The sequence below is a fragment of the Ammospiza nelsoni genome, chromosome Z (assembly GCF_027579445.1).
Source record: "Ammospiza nelsoni isolate bAmmNel1 chromosome Z, bAmmNel1.pri, whole genome shotgun sequence".
Classification (NCBI taxonomy): Eukaryota; Metazoa; Chordata; class Aves; order Passeriformes; family Passerellidae; genus Ammospiza; species Ammospiza nelsoni.
Window position 1 is genome coordinate 61,506,600 of NC_080669.1, and position 21,622 is coordinate 61,528,221.

The window sequence follows — 21,622 nt, forward strand, 5'->3', positions numbered from 1 at the left end:
AAACCAGTTAACACGCCAGTATGCTCTCTCTTGCTGTTTACTACCTTGCATAAGGATTTTGAAATAGCCTTTGACAAAGAGTAACTCCTTATTTGAATAAAAACTCACAGTGATAAAATACTGTTTTGTAGAAGTGTTTCCATGCACTACAGTTCTGCTGAACGAGGAGGAAAGAGGCTGAGAACAACAAAACAAAAAAAAAGCAAAAAACAAAACATGCACTAAGCTTTCTGTGTGTTTTATTGTACTCATCCTCAGCAAGTGTAATTTCTTTCAGACAGTTTAAATTTGATCACAACATTTTTTGTGAGCAGTACCTACTGGAACTGGATTTACCTTTGAACCTAGCTTAACAGGCATAAGTTTCTCTTACCTTTATAAGAAAAATGTCCTGATTTTACAAAAAGATCTAGAAAACAGCCCTCTCTATATGATTTGATGTGTAGACCTATATGCCATGAAGTTTTCCAGTTCCATAAACTTTAAAACCAAGTTATTTCATGAATACACACTAAAACCCACCACACGTCCTTCTTTCATCTGTTTTTCACTACATACACAGCCAGATAACAATGCTGAATATGATACATCAGTAATAAAACTACAGCACCATAAAGGTTGCAGGCACTTCTGAAAAACCTCCTGAGGCAGTGATAAAAACCACGTAAAGTATATTATCATTAGTGCTATCTGGAAAAATAGTAGATTAATATTTTGTCAAATCCGCAAAATAGGAGTAACCCAGTAAGCATATATATACATATTTGTGTGTATGTATATGTACAAAACACAGAAAAGAGAAATAACTTTTTCCTCTGGAAAACAATTTGGGAATTAATTGTTTGTTACCACATACAGCCTAAAAATTTCTTATTAAAAGAAATTTGTTACCACTCGGAGACAACTGTGGTATATTCCTCTTTGGAATGTCAAGAATTAGTATCAGGAAGCCAAGAAAATATTGAAGTGATACATAATATCTTAGTGCATTGTATCTTAGATATACATATTTTTCCTTTTCAAAAACAATGATTAGAATTTTCTGCTGTAGGAAAGAAACCAGGAAAATATCTACACCCCAAAGAAAATAAAGTGGTGCATGAAAGCATGTTTTAGCCTCCCTAGACAAACACTGACACACCCTGTGGTCAATGACTTGTGCTCAAAGAGGACCCCTAAACCTCATTTTTAAAGCAACTGATGTAGTTCTCTGCCTTCTCCCCCTTCTCCTCTTCCCTCAATCTTCTGCTTTTGTCTTATCCTATCATCTAATTCATTGTTCATCATCTACTAATACCTCCTTTGCCCACTGCACAAATGGTATACTGCAGCCCATCTTTCTTAGAAAGTAATTACATTTCACTCACTGCTCACCACTATACCAGGATTATGAGACTAGAGAAAATATTATTTACACTATCCAGAAGAGCTATGTGACTTTATGGTGAGCACTACAGCTTCCACTAACACAAACAGCATGTTATTTTTATCTTAGTTTCAACAGCCTGTAACTTTCATTTTTTTCCTTTTTGCTTTTTAATTAGAGAGAGCATGTTGCTTTCATGCAGTGAGTAGATTTATTATACTAAAAATACTATTCAAATTATTTTACTGAGTAATATTTGTAAATGCCTAATATTTATCAACAAGAAAGTGATACTGCAGTAAATAAAAACAAATACAGCACAATAATGTTACACTTAAAATGTTACTGTTTGTTAAACAGAATGAGAGAGTCTAAGAAAATTTGCTTTAACTTCTTTCAGCCTTATTTTCTTTATTCCTAGCAAAGGTTACTAATTTTTTAGGAGGGAGCTTTCTGTATCAGGGATAGCTCATGAGAAATAGACTAATTCAACTCCAATGGCAAGAAATAAATATTTTTCATACTATGCATTTTCTGTGACAAAGGAAAAAAAAATCTAAATCTCTCTGGCATTTCCTACAGATTGTTTACTACCTAAGAATTTATTCTGATATAAGCCTTTTTATAATTAGCTTTCAATACTTAATGTTTCTCCTCACTGTCTATAAAACACTAACTATTAAATAGTTACTATATTCTAATAACTTCATTTTGGTTTACACAGAACAACTGCCCCCCTAGAATAACATAGATGCACTTCTAAAGGATGAGATCATGTAGCTATATTCATCACATACATTTTGCTACAGTATCTGGAAATATTTTGAGCTTTGTGTTGGTTTTTTGGATTCTCTGATGATTCCTGGAATCCAAACAGGAATTCAGCCTGGCAGAAAGAGCAGACCATTATGTGAGATTTCAGGGAACAGATTCATTGCTATTCACTTACACTTGTAAGAGCAGAAATATCAGCTAGTAAGTAATACAACCTTACCTATGCAATATGTACTTTACCTATGCAATAAGAACAAAAATATTTCCTTCTTAACAAATTTTCTTTTTGCATATTTTTTCTCTCACTCACAATCTTACCCACTTGTACAGTAAAATCTAGAAGGGCAGGAGCAATGTAAAGGAAAGCTGTGAAATCTCAGAAGGAAAAGCCCTGGACTAACAGAAGGTAAAAGAACCTCAAAAAGTTTAAGGTTTAGGGTCACTTTCTTACAAAATATTATCCTTAAAATGCCACATTTCTGTCCCTTTATATTTGCACACAACATATGATCCTTAGCAAGTATTTTTCATGTTCTTCTTTGTGAGACTAAGATCTCAAACCATAAATAAGTTATGCATAAATGCTCAATGTTCTTTAAAAATGCAAGAGTCAGCTGACCAGAATGAAGAATCTGCCTTCTAATGGTAAATATCCAACCTCTAATTGCTAACTGACAGGTGAAATGTAGCAAACAGAAAGAAAAACTATAAGACATTATAAATTTCTAGCTATTCTGAAAAGTAATGGATTTTCAGCTTCCCTTGTATTAGCAGTTATCAGTGAATTCTATCACCGCATATATCTGTACTAATACAGGTTACTGACAATATTGACACAATATTTTTTAAATACTTAGGTCTACAAAATAATTCTGCAATAACATGCCAACCAATTTAATTATTACTATCTTTAGTTTAACACTATATGACCATCTTAAATCACCATCTTAGAAAAACTGGAATATTGAAAGCTTATAGGACTGGATTTTTTCCCCATTTTATGGAGAACACATGGAAGGTGATACTTAAGCACATACTGAATAGGGATCACTAGGCAAAATTCACAATAAAATGAAAATATCTGCCTTACTGAGTATTTTAACACACACTTCAAAACATTAATATCAAGAACTATGCTTAACTGATCATACTGGGTTATCCCTGATGCCATTCAGTTGATATACAGGCAGTGCTATCTTCAGACATAAAATGGAAGCTAAAGGAAATGTCAATTAGGCAAAAATAAAGATGAAACATTGTAACAGCCTTTTCAAAAGAAAATACAAACATAGAAAGAAAAAGGTAATTTCCCTTTATTTAATATGAAGAAACCTCAATTTGCCATTTGAAGCTCAGGAACAGCATAATCTAATATCCTATACTAAACTGGCCTCTGGGAAAATAAATTATTAATATTAGCCTCAGAATGACCACAGTTGAACAAGTACTTTGTTTTCCACTAGTATGAATAGATACCTTATATTTTAATATTTTAAGAGAAGAGTAGTAAGTGGTAGAACTAAGTAGTACTGGAAAATCCCCATGGCAAATAAAATCTGTCCTAATAGCAGCTGAATAAACTATCATGTTATTCCTAAAGAAGAAAAAAACAAGCACCAGAGCATCCAGTTCTATCATTAATGTAACAATTATTAAGTTAATGTAATACTTTGTGTATTTGTGTAGTCTACTGCATGTTTATTTAATACAGTAACATGAAAAAACCACAATTCAAATATGTTTTTCCTGCACATTGCGACCACTAACTCCTCTGGTAACAGCACTACCTTGAGCATACATCAGGAATATATAAAGACAGCATGGTCTTAGGGAGAAAGAATGACGTGGGGTTTACAGTAAACAAAAACGTATGCAGACCTTATACCACACTTTGGCCATCCAAACCCACACACTTGTTACTCTAATTACAAGCCTTGTGCAGCTATGGCAAAGCTCAATCTGTGATGCCTAGTTTGCTTTTAATATAGCCTGGGGTGAATTTCAAATGAAGCACACAAGGGAAAGCAGTATCAACCAGCAGAACAATTGCACAGCGTCCACAAGGAAAAAACTGTATTTCTCTTCCTTTTAAATTATTTTGTTACCAACCATGTCAAAATTGAATAGCTTAGAGAAACAGATAATAGATTAGAAGAAAGTTCAATTTTTATTCAGAAGCAACTCTTCACCATAGTTCACAGGCACTTCCATTACAATATACTTCGAATTCAATACTCACTCTAATTTATTATAATGAGTTTAAAGTATACAATATTCATGGGCTTAGATACTCATGTTTCCTGGGTTTTTTCCCTTTAATGCTTTCAGATTAGATTCATACAGGCTCACTAAAGAAAAAAATAATCACTCTGCTCAAGTAAGATCTCAGACAACCAGAAATACTAATTCAGAACTGATCCACATTAAATCGCAAATGTACTTCTCTAGGATCAAACCAATGTAACAGCAGGAAAAAAAAGAGGCGGGAATCACTTAAAAATCTATTCTTAAAAGCTGAAACCTGGTATATAATACTCTAAAAACTATTCCTAAATGGCAAGCTTAGTGAAATCCAGCAATGTTCAGCTGCCTCTCCTGGATGACAGCAGTTGGAGAGCCCTGTATTAGTTATTTTAGGGCTGGAAACACCTCATTTTGAATGAAAACTTAGACAAATAATTTCCTGGTGCATTTGAAGGCACCGACACATTTGTCTTTGCCAGTGTTATGGTCTGAAATGCAGTTTTAATAGCCGCTAATGAAAGAAGGATCATGGCAGACCAAATGTCCCAGCAGCACCCATGGAGGGCTGGCATTAATGTGCTGAGAGGTGAGCAGCACCACTGTTCTGGAAACAGTGCCTTCCTCTATTTGTTTAGCAACAGCTGGGAGTCCCAAGAGCAGCTCTCTGAACTCAGTTTTTTCTGGAAAGAGTTAGTAGACATCCCTATTTACCCACCACAGAACTACGAGGAGGAGGGTTTTTGTAATCTTGCAAATGGCTCTTTCATTAGCACACTTATGACCAATATAATTAATAAAAAACAATAATGTGTATAAAACTGGCAATGCTTTAATTGCACAGCATATTTATAATCTAATAAAGTCAGTGGAAATACTCATTTTGGTGAAAAACCCTCACCAGTTAAAAGGCAACAGAGAAAGGCATGCCCATATTAAGAAATAAAAGCTCAACACATGGTAATGTGTCAATCAAGTTCAAAGTTTGATTAAAAATTATTTTATTGACATAGTAGAGTAAATTTTAGTGGATTTTTTTAAAACTAACAATATATCTTATATAAAGTGGCCTGCAGAAAGTAACAGCTCCTCATCAAAGTTTCCATTTGTTTTTCTCTTTAAACAGAATAGAAACATCTCCAACATTTATATTGAAAAAAAAAATATTGCAAACATCATTTTATATAAAGCAGAAACATCTTCTTATAAAAAAGGACCAAAACTATGATTATTCACTACATTTACAGAGTGTTTCAACTGTAGCACTGACTATAATTCTCTCAAACACTTATTCATTGAAGCATGATCAACAGGTATTACCAACACAGAAGTACATACTTTTTCATTCAGTTATAAATAAATTTTCTATGAAAGAAAGCTATAGAAATGGAATCTCAGATCATTGTTTTATACATGTAATTCGGAAGGAATCATAAAAAGATAATGAATAATGGCAAATTAATCCTTGCAATAAACCTCAGAGAGTTGAGGTGCTTTACCACCTAAATGTTGTCTTTCTTTGTAAGTCATACACTAGCAGATAAAATTACAGAAACTGCAATAAAGGTCTCAGGCATTGCAACTGCCCAGGAGGAAATGCAATATTCAGAAACAAGTGCCCCAGCTGCTGCAGAACAGAACCAAAGCTGTTATTCCAGGGAGCACAGGGTTGTGTGGAGGCTCCCAAGGGCACACACAGAGAAGTGTTGAGCTACTGTCTTTCATGGGATTTAGAAAGTAGAGAAATCAAGCAGACAGGTTGTTCCTCCTTCTTAGGAAGGAGACCTGCTCCATTTTGGAGCTAAACAGTCACTCTCCTGCTCCCAGGAGGCTCCAATCCCTCCTGAAACACAGAGAATTGAGCAGCACCTTTGCTAAACTGAAAAGGATCACTTTTCATCCTTTTCACAGTAACTGAACTGTTGTTCCAAGTAGAAACAGAAGATTCACAGGAAATAAATGACCTACTTAACTATTTATTATAGCTCTTAAGTTCATGGTTATAAAAGTGTTCTGACACTCTTTTTCCAAAATTCTATACATTGGCAGTTACCAGACTTGAGAGGAAAAAAAATTCTCATAGCAGAGCAGATCGGCTAAACTAGATTAGTATCAGGGAAACAAGTATATTCCTAGCAATTTATATGTAATTAAATTAAATTATACAATCTAATGAAAACTCTAGAAATCCTGAATTACTATCCACAGAGTATCCACAGAGTCAGGATTTCATAACATGAAAGTAAGCCAGATTTAACATAACACAGGTGTTTTCACAGCTACATAACCAAAGCAAACAGAAGAAATAGCAATATGACTAAAAATGGAAAAACTAGACCAGAAAACATGATCTTCTTGCCAACCAGCACATCTTTAATTCAGAATACAGGAGACCTCCAGAAGATAATTTCATTGACTGAAAGGAAAATTTGACATTGAATGCAGGGACCTTAGTCCCTGTTTCCTCACATTCATAGTGCATCTGTTGCAAAAAAGTCAACCTGATCTTGTAGAAGACATCCCTGCACATTCAGTAAAGTCCAACAGAAATTGCAGCTTCCCTCCTACAGCCCCCAAGACAGCTTTGAAAACTGAACATAAATTATGGACAAATGAATTCACCACATGCAAATCAAGTATTGGAAAAGAAGGCCACTCCCAGATGCTTATTAAGCCAACTCAAATTATCACATCTCCATCCTTATTTTCTGTTTCTAATTAACAGAAAAATTGAACTATCTAAACAATAGCATATGGTAAAAATGAAAGCAAGAAACAATTCTTCAACCTCATGTTAATTAAATGGAAATGAAATGACTACATTCTTCTGTGCATGTTCAACTACTCTTTTCATTTTTTTAATAACATCTTTTCATGCAGCTTTTTTTCTCCCTAACAGTGAAGTCATTTCTGTTCTTTAAAGAGAGAGCAAAGAACAAGTGATATCTGGATGCTAGAGAAAATGCAAATGTAGATCAAATAATAATTCAATAATCATTTACATGCCAATGTAAGCATTTTCCCCTACTGATATAGTTAACACATTAAAAAATGAAAAACAAACGGCACATTAGTTGTAGCGCACTCCCAACTACTTAAAGGGTAAGTTAAAGTGTAATTCAGACAATAATTTCCAAAATCCAACACAAACTGGGGTAGAATTTGAAAATATAAAGGCTAAGTGTAGCTACTGCAGTTACAACTAAAGAGCAGCATCAAAAATAATGCAAATAAAGTGATGAGTAGCCCTAATTTCTCTTAGCAGGTAGCCAATTATGCATGGTACTAAATTAATCACCTAAAATACTACAAATATTTATGTGGGATTCTGAAAAAAATCCTTAAATCAAAGAACTTAAATTGAATACTACAAAAAGATAACAGCATGAAGCAAACCAATTTCACTTTACTGCAATCTATGTAATAGAAACTATTTCTAACTATACATTACTGATCTTTAAGCAGTAGTAATCAAGGCCTAAGGACCTTTAAACAAACAAAAAGATTAAGGTTTTTTTAACCACTGCTTAGTCCATTGCCTCTAGTTAATTTTCTCACCTCTTTTTTTACCTGAGAACCACTTTCAGTAGATGAACTTTTTGACAAAAAAGGAACGAGTTTAATGTTCTTTCAGAAAACCACTATTTTTTTTACAGAGTGCTAAAGCTTATTACTGCTATGAATTAAATTGTTCCATTCCCACTGATCTCCTGTCAACATTAAACTTACACATGACCAATCTGTCCTACCTGACTTAAACTGTAGGCAGCAAAGACTCCCAAATTTCTTGTACAGACCATGCAGCCAGATGGCTGCACTTCCAGTGCTTGGGAAATTCCAGTGGGCTTCTGAGTTAGAACACCCAAGAACTTGCTCATGGAGCATAACACAGCTTGATTTTTCCCTGTTTTTCTGGGCTCCTGCAGCAGACAGGGGTTCTGGACTGATACACCTCCAGCCACTCCCCAGAGTGTCCACAAATCTTGGATCAGCACTCAAAGAGGGGACAGACCTAGCAAAATTATATGTATGCCAAGCCTACCAAATTACAGTTTAGCCATTGATCAAATACATTTTAGAACTTCAGGAGATTCTTTCCCAGAGTAAGCATTTGTAATCAACCTGTGTTAGCAACTAAAAATAAAACCAACCAACACAAGTCCGTTATTATTACTGCAAAAATCACTACGCTTTGTCAGTTGTTTGCTGATTCAGAAATTTTCATTATGTTTACCTATTAAATTTAGAAAAATTAACTCATAAATAAAGTAAGCAGATGCTATAGCTAACCACATAAAACAATAAAGAATGCTGTATACGGAACAAAATAAGACTGGTAAACTGTTGTGGTGTGTTGGCTTGCTCCGCTTCCCTCTGTATTATATAATGGTTCCGCCCTGGTTCTCCTCCCCTCCCTGTTTCTGTCAGTCTTCCCAGCTCCTCCCCAGTTGCCCTGACAACAAATGTATCCTTTCCTGAACCCCTCCCCGGTTTCCTTAGAAACCAATGTATCTTCTTCCAAGCCCCACCCCAGTGCCCTGCCAGTCACTGTTCAGTCCCACCTTTTTCTCTGGAACATTCTAGCTAGGGCGTTGAGTGATTGGTTCAGGGGCCAGGACCCCTCCCTCAGTTTGTTATAATTGGTGTTTCTTTTATGTCAATCTCTTGTACCCCACTCCCCCCTGTCACCCTACTGGTCCAAAGAACGACTCCTCCCCTGGATTCCCTTCCCTTTATAAGTTCATGTAATCCCTCCCTCCTCCTTTTAGGTTGCTGGCTTCCCTGGATTCACAATAAAGCTGGACTTGGTGTAACTCTCTCGTATTCCTGTGGGCGGAAGCTTTAAGGTGGCCACGTCCTTGTTCAAGGCCGCCCTGCTACTATAACGGTGGGTGCTGACTGTAGGCGCTGTCCTGGCATCGAGGCAGGGACAGTGCCCCTTTGGCTGCAAGCAGTGCTGGCGTGCTTACCGTGCTTGCGTCTTCAGCCGCGCCGCTTCGGTAAACTAATACTGGAAATGCATATTTTGGTTTATAAACCTGTGTGTTTCATAAAAGTAGGAAGTTCTCCTGAACGCATGGTTTGCTTGTTTCGTTACATTAAAACTATTTTTATTTAGAATAGGTTTCCTAAAAATTTTGGCTTTTCCCTTAGGAAAGTGCTAGCTCTCTGTGATAACCTTCTCTGATTATCTGTGGTAACCAACAAATTTCATTAATATTTTAGAAGTTAAAAAGTAAACAAGGGGATAGAAGTTCTTTTCGCTTTGTGTTACAGTTGGTGTAACCCAGACTGTGTGCATTGGTACGTCTATGGCACTAACAAAACATGTCAGATTTCATCTCTTTTTCCTCCTGACTTGGGAACTTGATGACACATTTGTATTCGGATTTTCAACTGAAAATTATGAAAAATTGAAATCTTCATATAGTAAGACAATACTTCACATATTTTCTCTCAGAAACACATTCTCTCGATCACTATTAGCTTTGTAAACAAATTTTAGGAATAGCGGTTCCTATTCACCAACCAGCAGAGCAAATTTCCAGCGCTACAGTGAAGCCACAATGTCATCTACAGCTACTAGAACATTCTTTTTCATACATCTGTGCAGGAATACCCTTTTCCCAGTGTTAAAAAAAAAATATAAGGCTACTTATAATTAAGGCAGCATGCTACCATTTAATGAATAAATATTGCAATTTTTTTTTCAATAATTGCAATAACGAACTTCAGTTATCCAGCTGCTATTTTTATCTTTGCTTTATTTAACTAAGAACAGAAGAGCTTAAACATGCACTTCAGATTTAACAATGATCTGACTGTAATTAAGCACAGGAGCATTTATGAGGCTAGCGTAAATCACTAATGCTGTTATTTGCTCTGATTTTTATGCCATTATATCCTTGACAAACAGAGCCAGGCTGAAACACATTCTGTCATGACAGAATGCTTACAATCCCTTTCTTGGATTTCCCTAAGGGAGTATTACATAGTTTTAGATCATGAATTCGGGTTTTTTTCTCTCAGTGTTTTTTATAGTTCATGATCTTGCAGAATTGTTTTGATTAACTAAATGTGCAGGATTGCAACTGACCCATTCACTGCTGATGAAAATCTAAGAGAAATGCCACTCAGGTTTCTGGTAAGAGCATTCACCAGAAAGGTGTTAAATCCCAAATGAACTGATGATGTGAATGAGATGTCACACATTTCACAAAGTGTAAGACATCAAGATCAGAAATGAAAACTTATTCTCCATAATTTTTCTGTGAAATAGATCATCATTATGTTTACATCTCATATTTCAGCCACAGCATTAAGTATATTGTGCTATTCTGAAAGAACAAAACAGGTGGAAACTAATTCCATCCTCTTTGATACAAATGGAGTATAAACAGCAATGGCAGAGTCAAACTGGAGAAGAAACAAGAAAAAGGAATGGTATGAACAGAAATAAGAAACTCAAACAGCATAATGCTCCATAATCTTTCATACTTCTGAGAGAGCAGTTCAGGAAATTAATATTTTAAAATACAGAATTTTAGTTCTTAATACTTAAGGTATTAATTTAATACTATAAGTTCTCTGTTGGCCCAGCAAGTATCTGTAAATTTCAGACATGACACAAGCCTCACAGATTGCTTCTTACTATGATTCATTCTCACTGTATGAATCAGGCTCCTTATAATGCATATCATTATGGTGAAAAATAATTTTTAACTTACACTAATAGCACCAAACTATAGACATCAAATAACGTAACACATATTTGTTACCCAACTGAATATTTTTGAGTTAGACAAGTAATAATGACCAGTTAATCAGAAAAAGTATGTATTTTTAAATCGTAAAGTTCACTTCTGTGACAGTAAACACCATACACCTTTAAACACCTTGCGATTCTACTGAGCAAAGGTACAATAGTGAGAAAAAAATCTTCCTTACCTATGTATACAATTTTTAGATTCAAGATATGCCATACCAGAGGCAGCATCTAATGAAAATTTCACCAGCTGTTTGGTTTTCAGCTCATCCTTCTTTTTTCTTAGGAATGACAGGAAATCACCTCCTAGAAAATCAGACAGATGGACAGTGAGACAGACTGATAGAACATACACATTCATTTCTCATTAGGCATGCAAGACCAAATAAAATGCAGGTTATTAGCTGTTCTCCTCATCCCAAGTTTGAGGCTAGTCCAAGAACAAGGAAAGAACTTACCTTTCAAAAATACATTTCCCCTTAAATAGTAGGTGCTTGAAAGTGAAAATTGCACAGCATGCTTTTGATACATCTAGTCTTCACTAGTGAACATTAAATACAGACTCACAAACTGCTGACAAAAACAACTGATAATCTGCGATGCACATTCTTCTCTAATCACAGAATTACTAATTGTGAATAAAGAGGTTAGGTCCTGTTAGCTACATGAAAGTATTTACATTTTAACTGATCATTTGCAGTGATGCTTCTCTAATTCTACACAGATGTGTTGGAGGAGTAACAAAGTGTTTTTCTTCTGGGGCAGTGTTAACTGGACATTTCACCAGGGCAGTGGAAGGTGAACAGTTATTACTCTGCCCTCAGAGGAGCAAAGGCACTGTCCTCTCATCTGAGAAGTGGAAGGGGTCAGGGTGGAGAGTTTCCAAAAAGAAAACTGTGTTAGCAAAAAGTATTCTGAAAAACCAATTTAGGACAAAGGTAAGTTGGAAGAATATTACACAAACACTGCAAAGCCATGATCCAACTGATACAAATGTATTAAAAGACTTTTCCAAAACACATTTTATTGTTCCAGGCAAAGACCAAAAAATCACAGCAGACCTTTTTGTATAACACAGTTATTTGATGGTGAGTAGCCAGTCATTGTCCCAGTATTTGTTTCTATTCATATAGGACTGAACTATTAGGATTTGTTCTAAGCTGTTACACAATTTTATTTACTGCCTTTTCTTAGAAATATGAAATTATGGTATTATATGAAAAGTTTCATATGTGATTTCTTTTAAGAGGCTATCTATATTTATATTTCATGGTGTAAGAAATAAAGTAAGACCATATTAAAGAAAAAAATCAGATTTTATGAAGCCTTCAGACATTATGCTGGAGCTGCTCTTTAGTCCCAGACTGGGTAACACATAGATAGGAGAGCAAGAGGTGACTGGATAGCCTTGACTCTAAAGCTAATCAGAAACACCCTATACTGACTTTCAAACTCCAGTGAAAAAGGACAGATGACTTCTGCAAACCGACTGGGCAATGATATCTTTTCCTTAATCTGAGAGGTTACTGACATAGTCTGGTAACTGGTAAAAAGTAGGTATTGCTAGTGGAAAGTAAGATAAGCACTCCAAAAAATAATGTGTCATTTTTTGTACATGTAAACAGAATGATTCTAGTTACAGCAGACAGCTAAAACTTGCAAACAACTCACCCCTCCAACACACACAAAAAACTGATGAAAATTTTGTTATTCATGTGCTGAGACTTCACTGCTCTCTACGCAGGAATCATCTTTGAATGAGAAAGTATGACTACAAGCCTTTATGAATGTGTAATCTTCCTTCTTCACAGACTGTGGCATTACTTTAATAAGAGCAGTAAATCAAGGCAGCTTATAAAAATACATTTAAGACCTTAAAAGGCATGTAAGATCTTAAAAAAAACTCTACTGTCAATTAATCAGTGCTTCAATATCGAAGATTAATAATTGCTAGCAACTTCATGTAGGAAGAACTGAGAATACAGATAAGTTCAGTTTGATATTCTGGGAAAATAAAATAGATAAAAGGCCAAATGAACAAAAAAGGACAAAACACAAGCAAAAAAACACGCAGAAACAAATGCCCCTAAAATCTTGCAAAAGTTCTCTACTTAAAAAAAACTTGCTATAACAACACCAGTGTAAACTATAATTCTCACAATACGTATAAATTCTTCATATGAATAAGTTAATGCTCTCCACAATCAACAGTGAAACTATCTGTTCTCAAGTAGCAAGGTATTAAAGACAATAAGGAAACTTCAACCAAACTTTAAACAAAAGAAAACCCAACCGTATCCACTAAAATTTTTTAAAATAATATGTTATAAATTGTTTCTCAATATGCTCAAGCAGTCACACTAATATCCCAATTTTCAACACTCCGTTTCTGAATGATATAAAAAGCTGCTCAGTTCCTAACATCAGAATATGTCAAACTCAAAAACCACAAGCCTGTTACTTGCCAATGCAATTCACTACCATCAGGAAGTGATTTAGACTTGCTGATTTTCAGAGTGTGGCATGCATTGTATGAAATTCCAGAGTTTCCAGCAAAAACAGCACCATATGTCAAGCCGTATACAGTGTACTAGATGCCTATCACTAAATTTTAATTACATTACTTTAATCTGTCTCAGGGTTTTCATCTTCTGTTTTGCTGTACCTGTCCTTGAATAAAAATGACAAAAATGTCTTCTAAATATTCTAAATATCTCCCCTTGCATAGAAATGGCAAAAACGTTTTCTAAATATTCTGTTTAATATTAATTTAAAAGCAGTGTTAGTAGCTTTTGTTAGTTAGACAAAAGAGCCAAGTAACACCCATCTCACTCTGTACAATATATGTAATGTTTACGCTAAATCTGATTATCCTCATCATTGTGATACTAACATAGGCGTGTCTGTCCTTTAAGTAATAGAGTTACTTCTCATTAAATTCTGACCTCTATTGTGGTCAATGTTCCAACTATTCATCTTCACAGCAAAGCACCCGCATGAGTATCTCCAAGGCTGAATTAAGAGTATTTGTCTACAAACTCTTCAGTGCAGAGCAGTGGTTTGCTAACATCTTTATGCACTTTTAAAAATAAATTTTAATATGAAAAGCCCTAATTCAGCATTTGCAGCACAGAGTGTCACAGCATTATTTCCAGCATAATAGCTGTTGATACACATGAAATAAACAGACCAGGAGACTACGTAATAGTAAGCAATGTTTTCTCTTTTATGTGGAACTTCCATTATATTCTGCACAGCTACCTGTGATTCCCTTTAATGGCCCACAACATCTCTAGAAAATGGGGTATGCTCTAACAGCATTAAGAATTATCAAAAAAATTAGACCATTTTTTATATATATTATCCCCTAGCAGAAATGGCTTGCCTGTTTTGGGTTTACAGGAAGATATATACCTGTTGTACCGGAATCCCTTCCTAGTACAACAGAATTATTTTACTAAGTAGAGGACAAAATACAGTTCATGAGCAGAAGCTCCATGAGAGCGGCCTGTTATAACTGGGTTTCTGAACATAGTCCTTTGTGTATTTTGCTCTGGATGGGAACTATTTCTCATTACATGCTGGAATTCTGAGAGTGAAAATACCACGCATCACCAATTCCTGGTATTGGTTGTGCTTTACAGCATAAACTTCTTGTTGTACAATAAGTGGCATATCATGGTAATAAAAGAGTTCACTCCTCTGCACACAAAAAAGCAAGCTGTTGCTTTGGAAGAGAAAAAAACCCTGTGATCTATGAGAAGAGACCAAAAATGCAAGAAACAACAATGGAAAACGTTAAATAGGTTTACAAAGTATTAAGTTATGGCAATCTCTGATTTGACTGGCATTTATCATCAACTATGACCACATATTTCAGTGTTTTCCTGAGCTAGTGTCCATAGTGACACCTACCTATCTGCTCTAGGCACTCTTGGCAACAATTCTGACAACAATTCTGATGCTGAACACAACTAAAATATGTTTTGAAATGAAGATGGGAAATCTCCCACTGAATTGGTATATACACATACATTGTTTATATATGGTATCTCTATCTAGTATCTTAATAATATTATAAATAATTATACAAATATTAACATATATCTTAATACAATACCAATTATTATGAACAATAGGAAGCTATATGTATTCTTATTCGCATACAAATTTTAATAAAGTGGGGTAATTTTCCTAATTGCTTTACATGCCATTGAAATATTATTGAAATTACCTTTATCTGCACCTGTGTTTATAAATTTGAGAATTTAAATGGTCAGTATTCCAAGTAGCCTTAAAGCAATTTAGAATTTCCTTTTTGTCCAGTATCTTAATACTATATACATGGCATCAAAAACATAAGCCCAAATGGAGTTACTTAAAACTATGAATTTAAAATAGTAAACATGCATCTCTAGGGAATTCTAGGAGATACGTTTTTTAAGTATGTAAGAAGCGATTGACAACCTATTTAAAGTACAAGGGTTTAAAAATGCTAAAACACATTTTCAGTAAAGTACTGCACCTTCACATTTCAATTAATGCATCACTTGTGTGCAATGCATTACTTTAATATTGTTTTTGTTCTTTTATTTTATATATGTAGTACCAGAAATACTACATATTTTATATATGTATTTATATAACTTTCTGTACAGTACAGAAATTGTATATTAACCCAAGGTTTACTTTTCTAACTGCATAGAGAGTACTATTGTGAAGTTCAGTTAAAACTTTACTTTTCCTGTAAAGCAAAGAAAATAAAAGTTGTTATAATCATGCAAAGTGCTGCCAATGTAGTATTAACAATGGCAGTACTGAAGTATGAGTGGAAATATCTGTATGTGAAAACAAAAGAAGAAGAAAGAAAAAACCAATTAAACTAATAGTGTGCACTGAGACCCAAGGACAGGAGCAACAGCAGCAAAGAAGTAAACAGAGAAAATGTGGCTTGTACCAGAACTGTGCTGTGGATGGTGTTTTAGCAGACACCTGTGATGAGATCCGAACAGAGATGACTCATGAGCACAAAATACAACTGCACTGTGATAAAATGAAGATGAGAAGAAGGTTACAACACATTTATACATGCTATTTCACTTCCTTTCAACTGGATGACAGACCACAGACATATGATTATCAAAATAAAGGAAATATTGACTATGCTCAGCAGTCCTGCTTTAGATTTCAGGAGGATCAAATAGGGTAGAGCATGAACCCAATATCCCGTGTGACGTAAGTGCCTGTCCAAAACAGAGTCTGTAATCACCTGTCAAGAAAACATCAGAAATCATAGCAAGAATCAACAGCTAGCATCCCTTGTCTTCTGTGCTGCCAAAACAACACTACCCAGACTACTTGGACTCTTTATGTTTTAGTATTGTGGCTGTAAGGATACCCACTGTGAGTGTAGAGATAAAACCTACTTCAGAAGCTACCTGAAAGGAAGGCCTTCCCATTCTTCAATAAATAATTCCTGTAAACTGATTATGCTCAATAATCCATAATCAAAGGCCTCAAAAAGTATTGCAGAGACATGATAGCTGATATGAAAGAGAATGTACCTGAAGAACAGAGGATTTTTTTAATCTAAAGAAAAACAATTAACCAGTAAACATTTTTTAAACACAGACACATTAAATACCTACTATAGCAAAAACTGCTCTATGCAAAGTAAAAAGAAAAAAGTGAATAACAACAAATAAAAAGAAAGAAGTTGAATACAGAAGTTTTTGAAACTACCAAAACACTTCACTAATTTTTTATGTTTGGTTGGTTTTATTCAGTTTTTAAAATTGAATTTCTGGTTTAATCTACTTGCTGATTTGATTTTGTACAATATTGATACAAAATATAGAAACATCAAAGCCTAGAAGATGTGAAGAGATAAAAAATTGAAATATAGTCTGAAATGCTACTATAAAAGGAGACCAGAACTTTGGTCCTGTTTTACTAAACAGTAGCTCTGAGAAAAAAAGAAATTTTTAATCACCACCACCTACAAAGGAATATGACTTTTCTTAATAATCTGGAATCCATGAAGCAAAGAGGGAGGAAGAGACCCATATCCCCTACAGAGGTATGAGCAAGGCAAGGAAGAAGAAACAGGGTCTGTTCATATCTGTGTGCATACTGCATGAGGGCTGGTGAGGAGAGGGAAAAGTTGGGACACATGGAGAGAAGGAATGTGTGGGAGGTGTCTGGCTCTTTGAGTGAAACGCCCAACAACAGGAGGTGGCACAGGCAGAAGCACAGCCAGTTGCAGAGACACAGAGACAAATCAAAATGGGAGCTGGAAACTTAACAGAATAAAGTGAGAGAGAAAACCTAGAGAAGCAGACAGGAGTCTGTGTAAAGAGAAACTGTAGGGTAGACAGAAGGTGGCTTCACCAATGAGTAATAATAAGAAGATAACTTATTTGACTAGAGAAAAAAAGAGACCAGAATAGAAACAAAGCCGGACAGTCACTATCACTGCAGTTTATCTCTAATTGGAATTTGATAGATCCCTCTTTTTTTCTGTTGTATTAATTTTGGACAGTGTGCAGTAAAGACTCAGGATGTGACTGCAAGATAGGACTCAGATCTGAAATCTGCTCACAAAAGACAGCTACAGAGGACGTACAACCAATACGAACAATGGGTGAGATCATGCAAAACTTTCTTAAAGTTTAAGGGACTCTCTAAAGAGAAGCAATTAGGAAAAAAAACATGAATGATCTCTACAGAGATCTCACTGCCTTCAAAAGTAGAAAAGAAGAAAAAAAAATACTGAAGTAGAAGACACAGCAGCTGAATCACACAATGTGAAAGTAAAAGTTCATGTATTTCCTAGCATCAACCAGCATTCCAGACCTGTGCATGAAATCAGTGGCACCTCAGAGACAGGAGGTCTAATCTAAGGCTCAAGTAAGCCACAATATACATGGTCTTCAGCTGCTCTTAGCATCTGCTCTCCTTTATCCAAGTAGAGAATTAATTTAGCAAAAAGCTCAAGATAATAGGGATGTTGTATTTCATATTAATAAACAAATTATACACATCTCAGTCTCAGAACTGAGTTTTCAGTTATAAATGGGTTTACTGGTTCCAGTGAAAGTAACAAGAGAAATGCATAAACTCAGCTGTGATTTGGTGCTATACTCCAGATTATCACTACATGCAGGAAATAAGAGCAATTCCACAAAAGTAAATTAAGATTTAGTAAATTGTATCAGCTTCCCAGCACCACCTATAATGGATCTGTAGGTATTCCTACACTTTATGCCCTGGAGCCCTCTTTTCCAAAAAAAGCCAAAAAGTGAGCCTGGTAGGTCAGGAAGACACCACACTTCATTGGCACATTTCTGACATAACACACCCCATGGAAGTTGAAAAGTGTTCTAACATACAGAAAATAGCAATGGGAACCACATTTCAGAAGACAGTGAGTGAATAAACTAAGCCAGACCAAACCCAACCACAGGTAGGACAGCATGAACAGGGTTCAGAGGTAATCTCACACTTGGGTTAAGAATCATAGAATCCCTTGGGTTGGGAAAGACTTCCAAGATCATCAAGTTCAACTTTCAACCAAACACCACCATGCTCACTAAGCCATATTTCAAAGTGCTAGGTTTAGTCATTTTCTGAGAACTTCCAGGAGTGGTGACTGGCTACAGGCACAGCAGAAATGGCCATGCTCAATCTGGGTGTGCCTGGGAGTCAGGGCACATCCAGCAGTGCTGCACCTGAGCTCATAAAACCTGCCACCTCTGATTTGTTTCTGCCTCAGTGGCACAGGCAATTTGCATCCCAAATGATTCAGAACAGACCTTTAAGGTTACCTTATCCAGCTGCAAAGACAGAACTTATGACCTTGCTTCCCCTTGGAAGCTGGCTGCACATGTCTGGATATAAGTTGAGTATAGCTGAAGCCTAATTCTGACAATCTTCCCACTAGATTACTGGATATTTCCATAGCTGTTTACATGTACAGGCATAGCTCTACCTCTTTCCAGCTGCCAGCATTTAGAACATACCAACAAGAGTTAGCTAAAACAACAAACACAAATTCACTGTTAAGTTAAAAAGGAAGTTGCTTTTTTTAAAAGCATGTATCTATTATCAGAAAGGAATTCTACAGTGGTATCAGTAAGGCACACTGGTACCCCAGTGAAATGTAATGCATTAGGAGAATGAAAAATGTCCAAGAACACACTGGGGAGAGGGGGTGAGAATCAAATCAGAGCAGATCACTGCTACAACAGACTAAATATGGTATGTGGCCACAGAATGGATCAGGAGCCAAGAGACAACTTCTGAAAAATTGTTTAGAACTGTCTGAAGTACTGGACCTGGAACAGGAATATCATCTAGTTTTCATAATGTCATAATATATAATATCCTCATCATGGATCATATTAGCATAATGCATATGCTATAGGAAGCTATTTTAAGGCTCAAGAGACAAGACAGACACTTCAATTGCCTATATTTGAATGCCTGACGTAGCAGAAATAAAATTATTCCAAGATATTTTTGGGGTTTTAATTTTAACTATGTTGGTTATAAAAATGTTTAAATATATAGAAACCCAAAACAGAGAAAGCAGGCTACCAACTTGAGATTAAACATTTCACCTTCAAAAAGAAAGAGGTCACAAAACATGTGACTTCAAGCTTCCATCTACTACCTTGAATCAAGCACTGGAACACACAAAGATGTTTGCATCTACTTTTAATTAGACAAATTTTTCAGAGAGAGCTGGTGCAAGCATGATGATGGTGCTTATCTTTGCACACTCTTTGCTGGAGGGACAGAGGCACCATGGAAGATTCTGTAAGATAAGCTGCTAAAATAGTTGCATGAAGTGGTAACTGCACCACAGGATTCCACATCTACCCTCAAAATAGATACTGTTCTAGAACTCATACTTCAGGGACACACCAAGTTCTTACCTCTAAATAAAATTCTCCTTTCAGGACTAAGATTCAAGTGAATTGAAATTAACATAAAGAAGAAAAGAAAGAGCGTTGTAGCTTGGGATTGCTTTTTGCATCTTACAGATTACATTTGATCTTGATTAGTTCTTCCCCTAAAGAAAGAGGAAAAAACATTCACATTTTTAATGGGACTCCTGCAGTTCCTTTTTGATTACATGGGAGATTGGATGATAAATTATAAGCAAATGAAAATGCAGTTTAATGATTCTGAGCAATGCAATGAATTAAAACACACTTTGTCACCCGTAATCACTAAAAGAGAAGTTGGGGCCAGAAAGATAACAGTTAAAAAGGGTAAAAGGGAAGGGGATTTTAGTTTCTTTTTTTTCCTTTTTTTTTTTTAAATGAAAATATGTTGAGTTTACTTTGAAAAGAAAAGAACAGGAAGGAAGCTTTGTAGCCCCTTCAGAATGTTCCTGATAAATCTTTTCCACGCCCCAATAAAATACAGCATCCATTTGTCTCAGCTGTCAGTCTGGACTCTGGCAGTATTCCAGGCAGTCTTTTTGATCATCATATAAATTTGCCGAAAATGAGCTGCTACGAAAACTCCTTATGCCCTGTGTGGCATAAAGAGACAATGGCAATTAGTTCTTTCACTGTTCTGAATACCAAAGCAGTTCCTCATAATTATTTCGCTTTCTTCAGTTTTAAGGTCAACAATGCAAGATAAAGCACAGAAATTCCACTGGGACAACAGACATAGAGCAAAGAAAAATTAATAAATTAACACAGAAAATATGAGTATAATGCTCAGTTTTTCAAATTGACTTGTCATTACAGGAAAGTAACATTCTTTCTTACACAGCACTATAAACTCTTATACAAAGTTCTGCTCTTTTTCATGTGGGAAACAATCCCTAAAAAGGATTATCTGCATTAGAAAATTCCAGTGGTTGCAAATACGCAGCAATTCCCCCTGAACAGCTTTAAAACTCATGCTGCACATTTACTTCATTACTTTTCAGTCAGGTTAGTCAAGTCCATAGGAGAATACAAACTCACGGCTCTACACTACCATCACGCATTTGGCAAGTTTCAACATACAGGGTTTCTTCCCCCAAAATTCATTGGCAATTCTCATTTTAACTTCTTCTCTCTTTCTTGGGATAAACTGCATAATTAAAGTGTATCACAACAGATTAATAAAATTTTACTGTATTCAGTTATGAAGCAGTCCAGTATTCCTATTTTTAGATCAGAAGATACCAGAAAAAAAAAACTCCACCAAATGTGACTTTTGCAACAAACCTTATCAAACCCATCTTAAACAGCATTTCACTATAAAGCAGTAAAAATGAAGAGGAATATTACAAAGAAAATAACCTATAGCAACCTACATGATGTTCAGAGTCATACAAGACACTAACATGTTGCAATGGTCTGATTTATCTAAGCAGCAGTCTTTTTAACAGTCCTAATGTTTTCCAACTAGGAACAACAGTTGTCATTGAGAAAGAGTCATAAGTCACAGAAGAAGGGGAAATCTCT

General features: G+C 35.5%; 1 protein-coding gene across 2 annotated transcripts in view; it reads right to left on the reverse strand.

Moving 5' to 3' along the window:
* FER (FER tyrosine kinase) overlaps nt 1–21,622 on the reverse strand; it is a 158,011-nt gene that overhangs the window by 26,739 nt on the left and 109,650 nt on the right. For both annotated transcript variants that reach the window (XM_059491724.1, XM_059491723.1), the window contains one exon: nt 11,330–11,453. In XM_059491724.1, the coding sequence (XP_059347707.1) occupies nt 11,330–11,453 (124 nt within the window). The remainder of the gene's footprint in view (nt 1–11,329; nt 11,454–21,622) is intronic.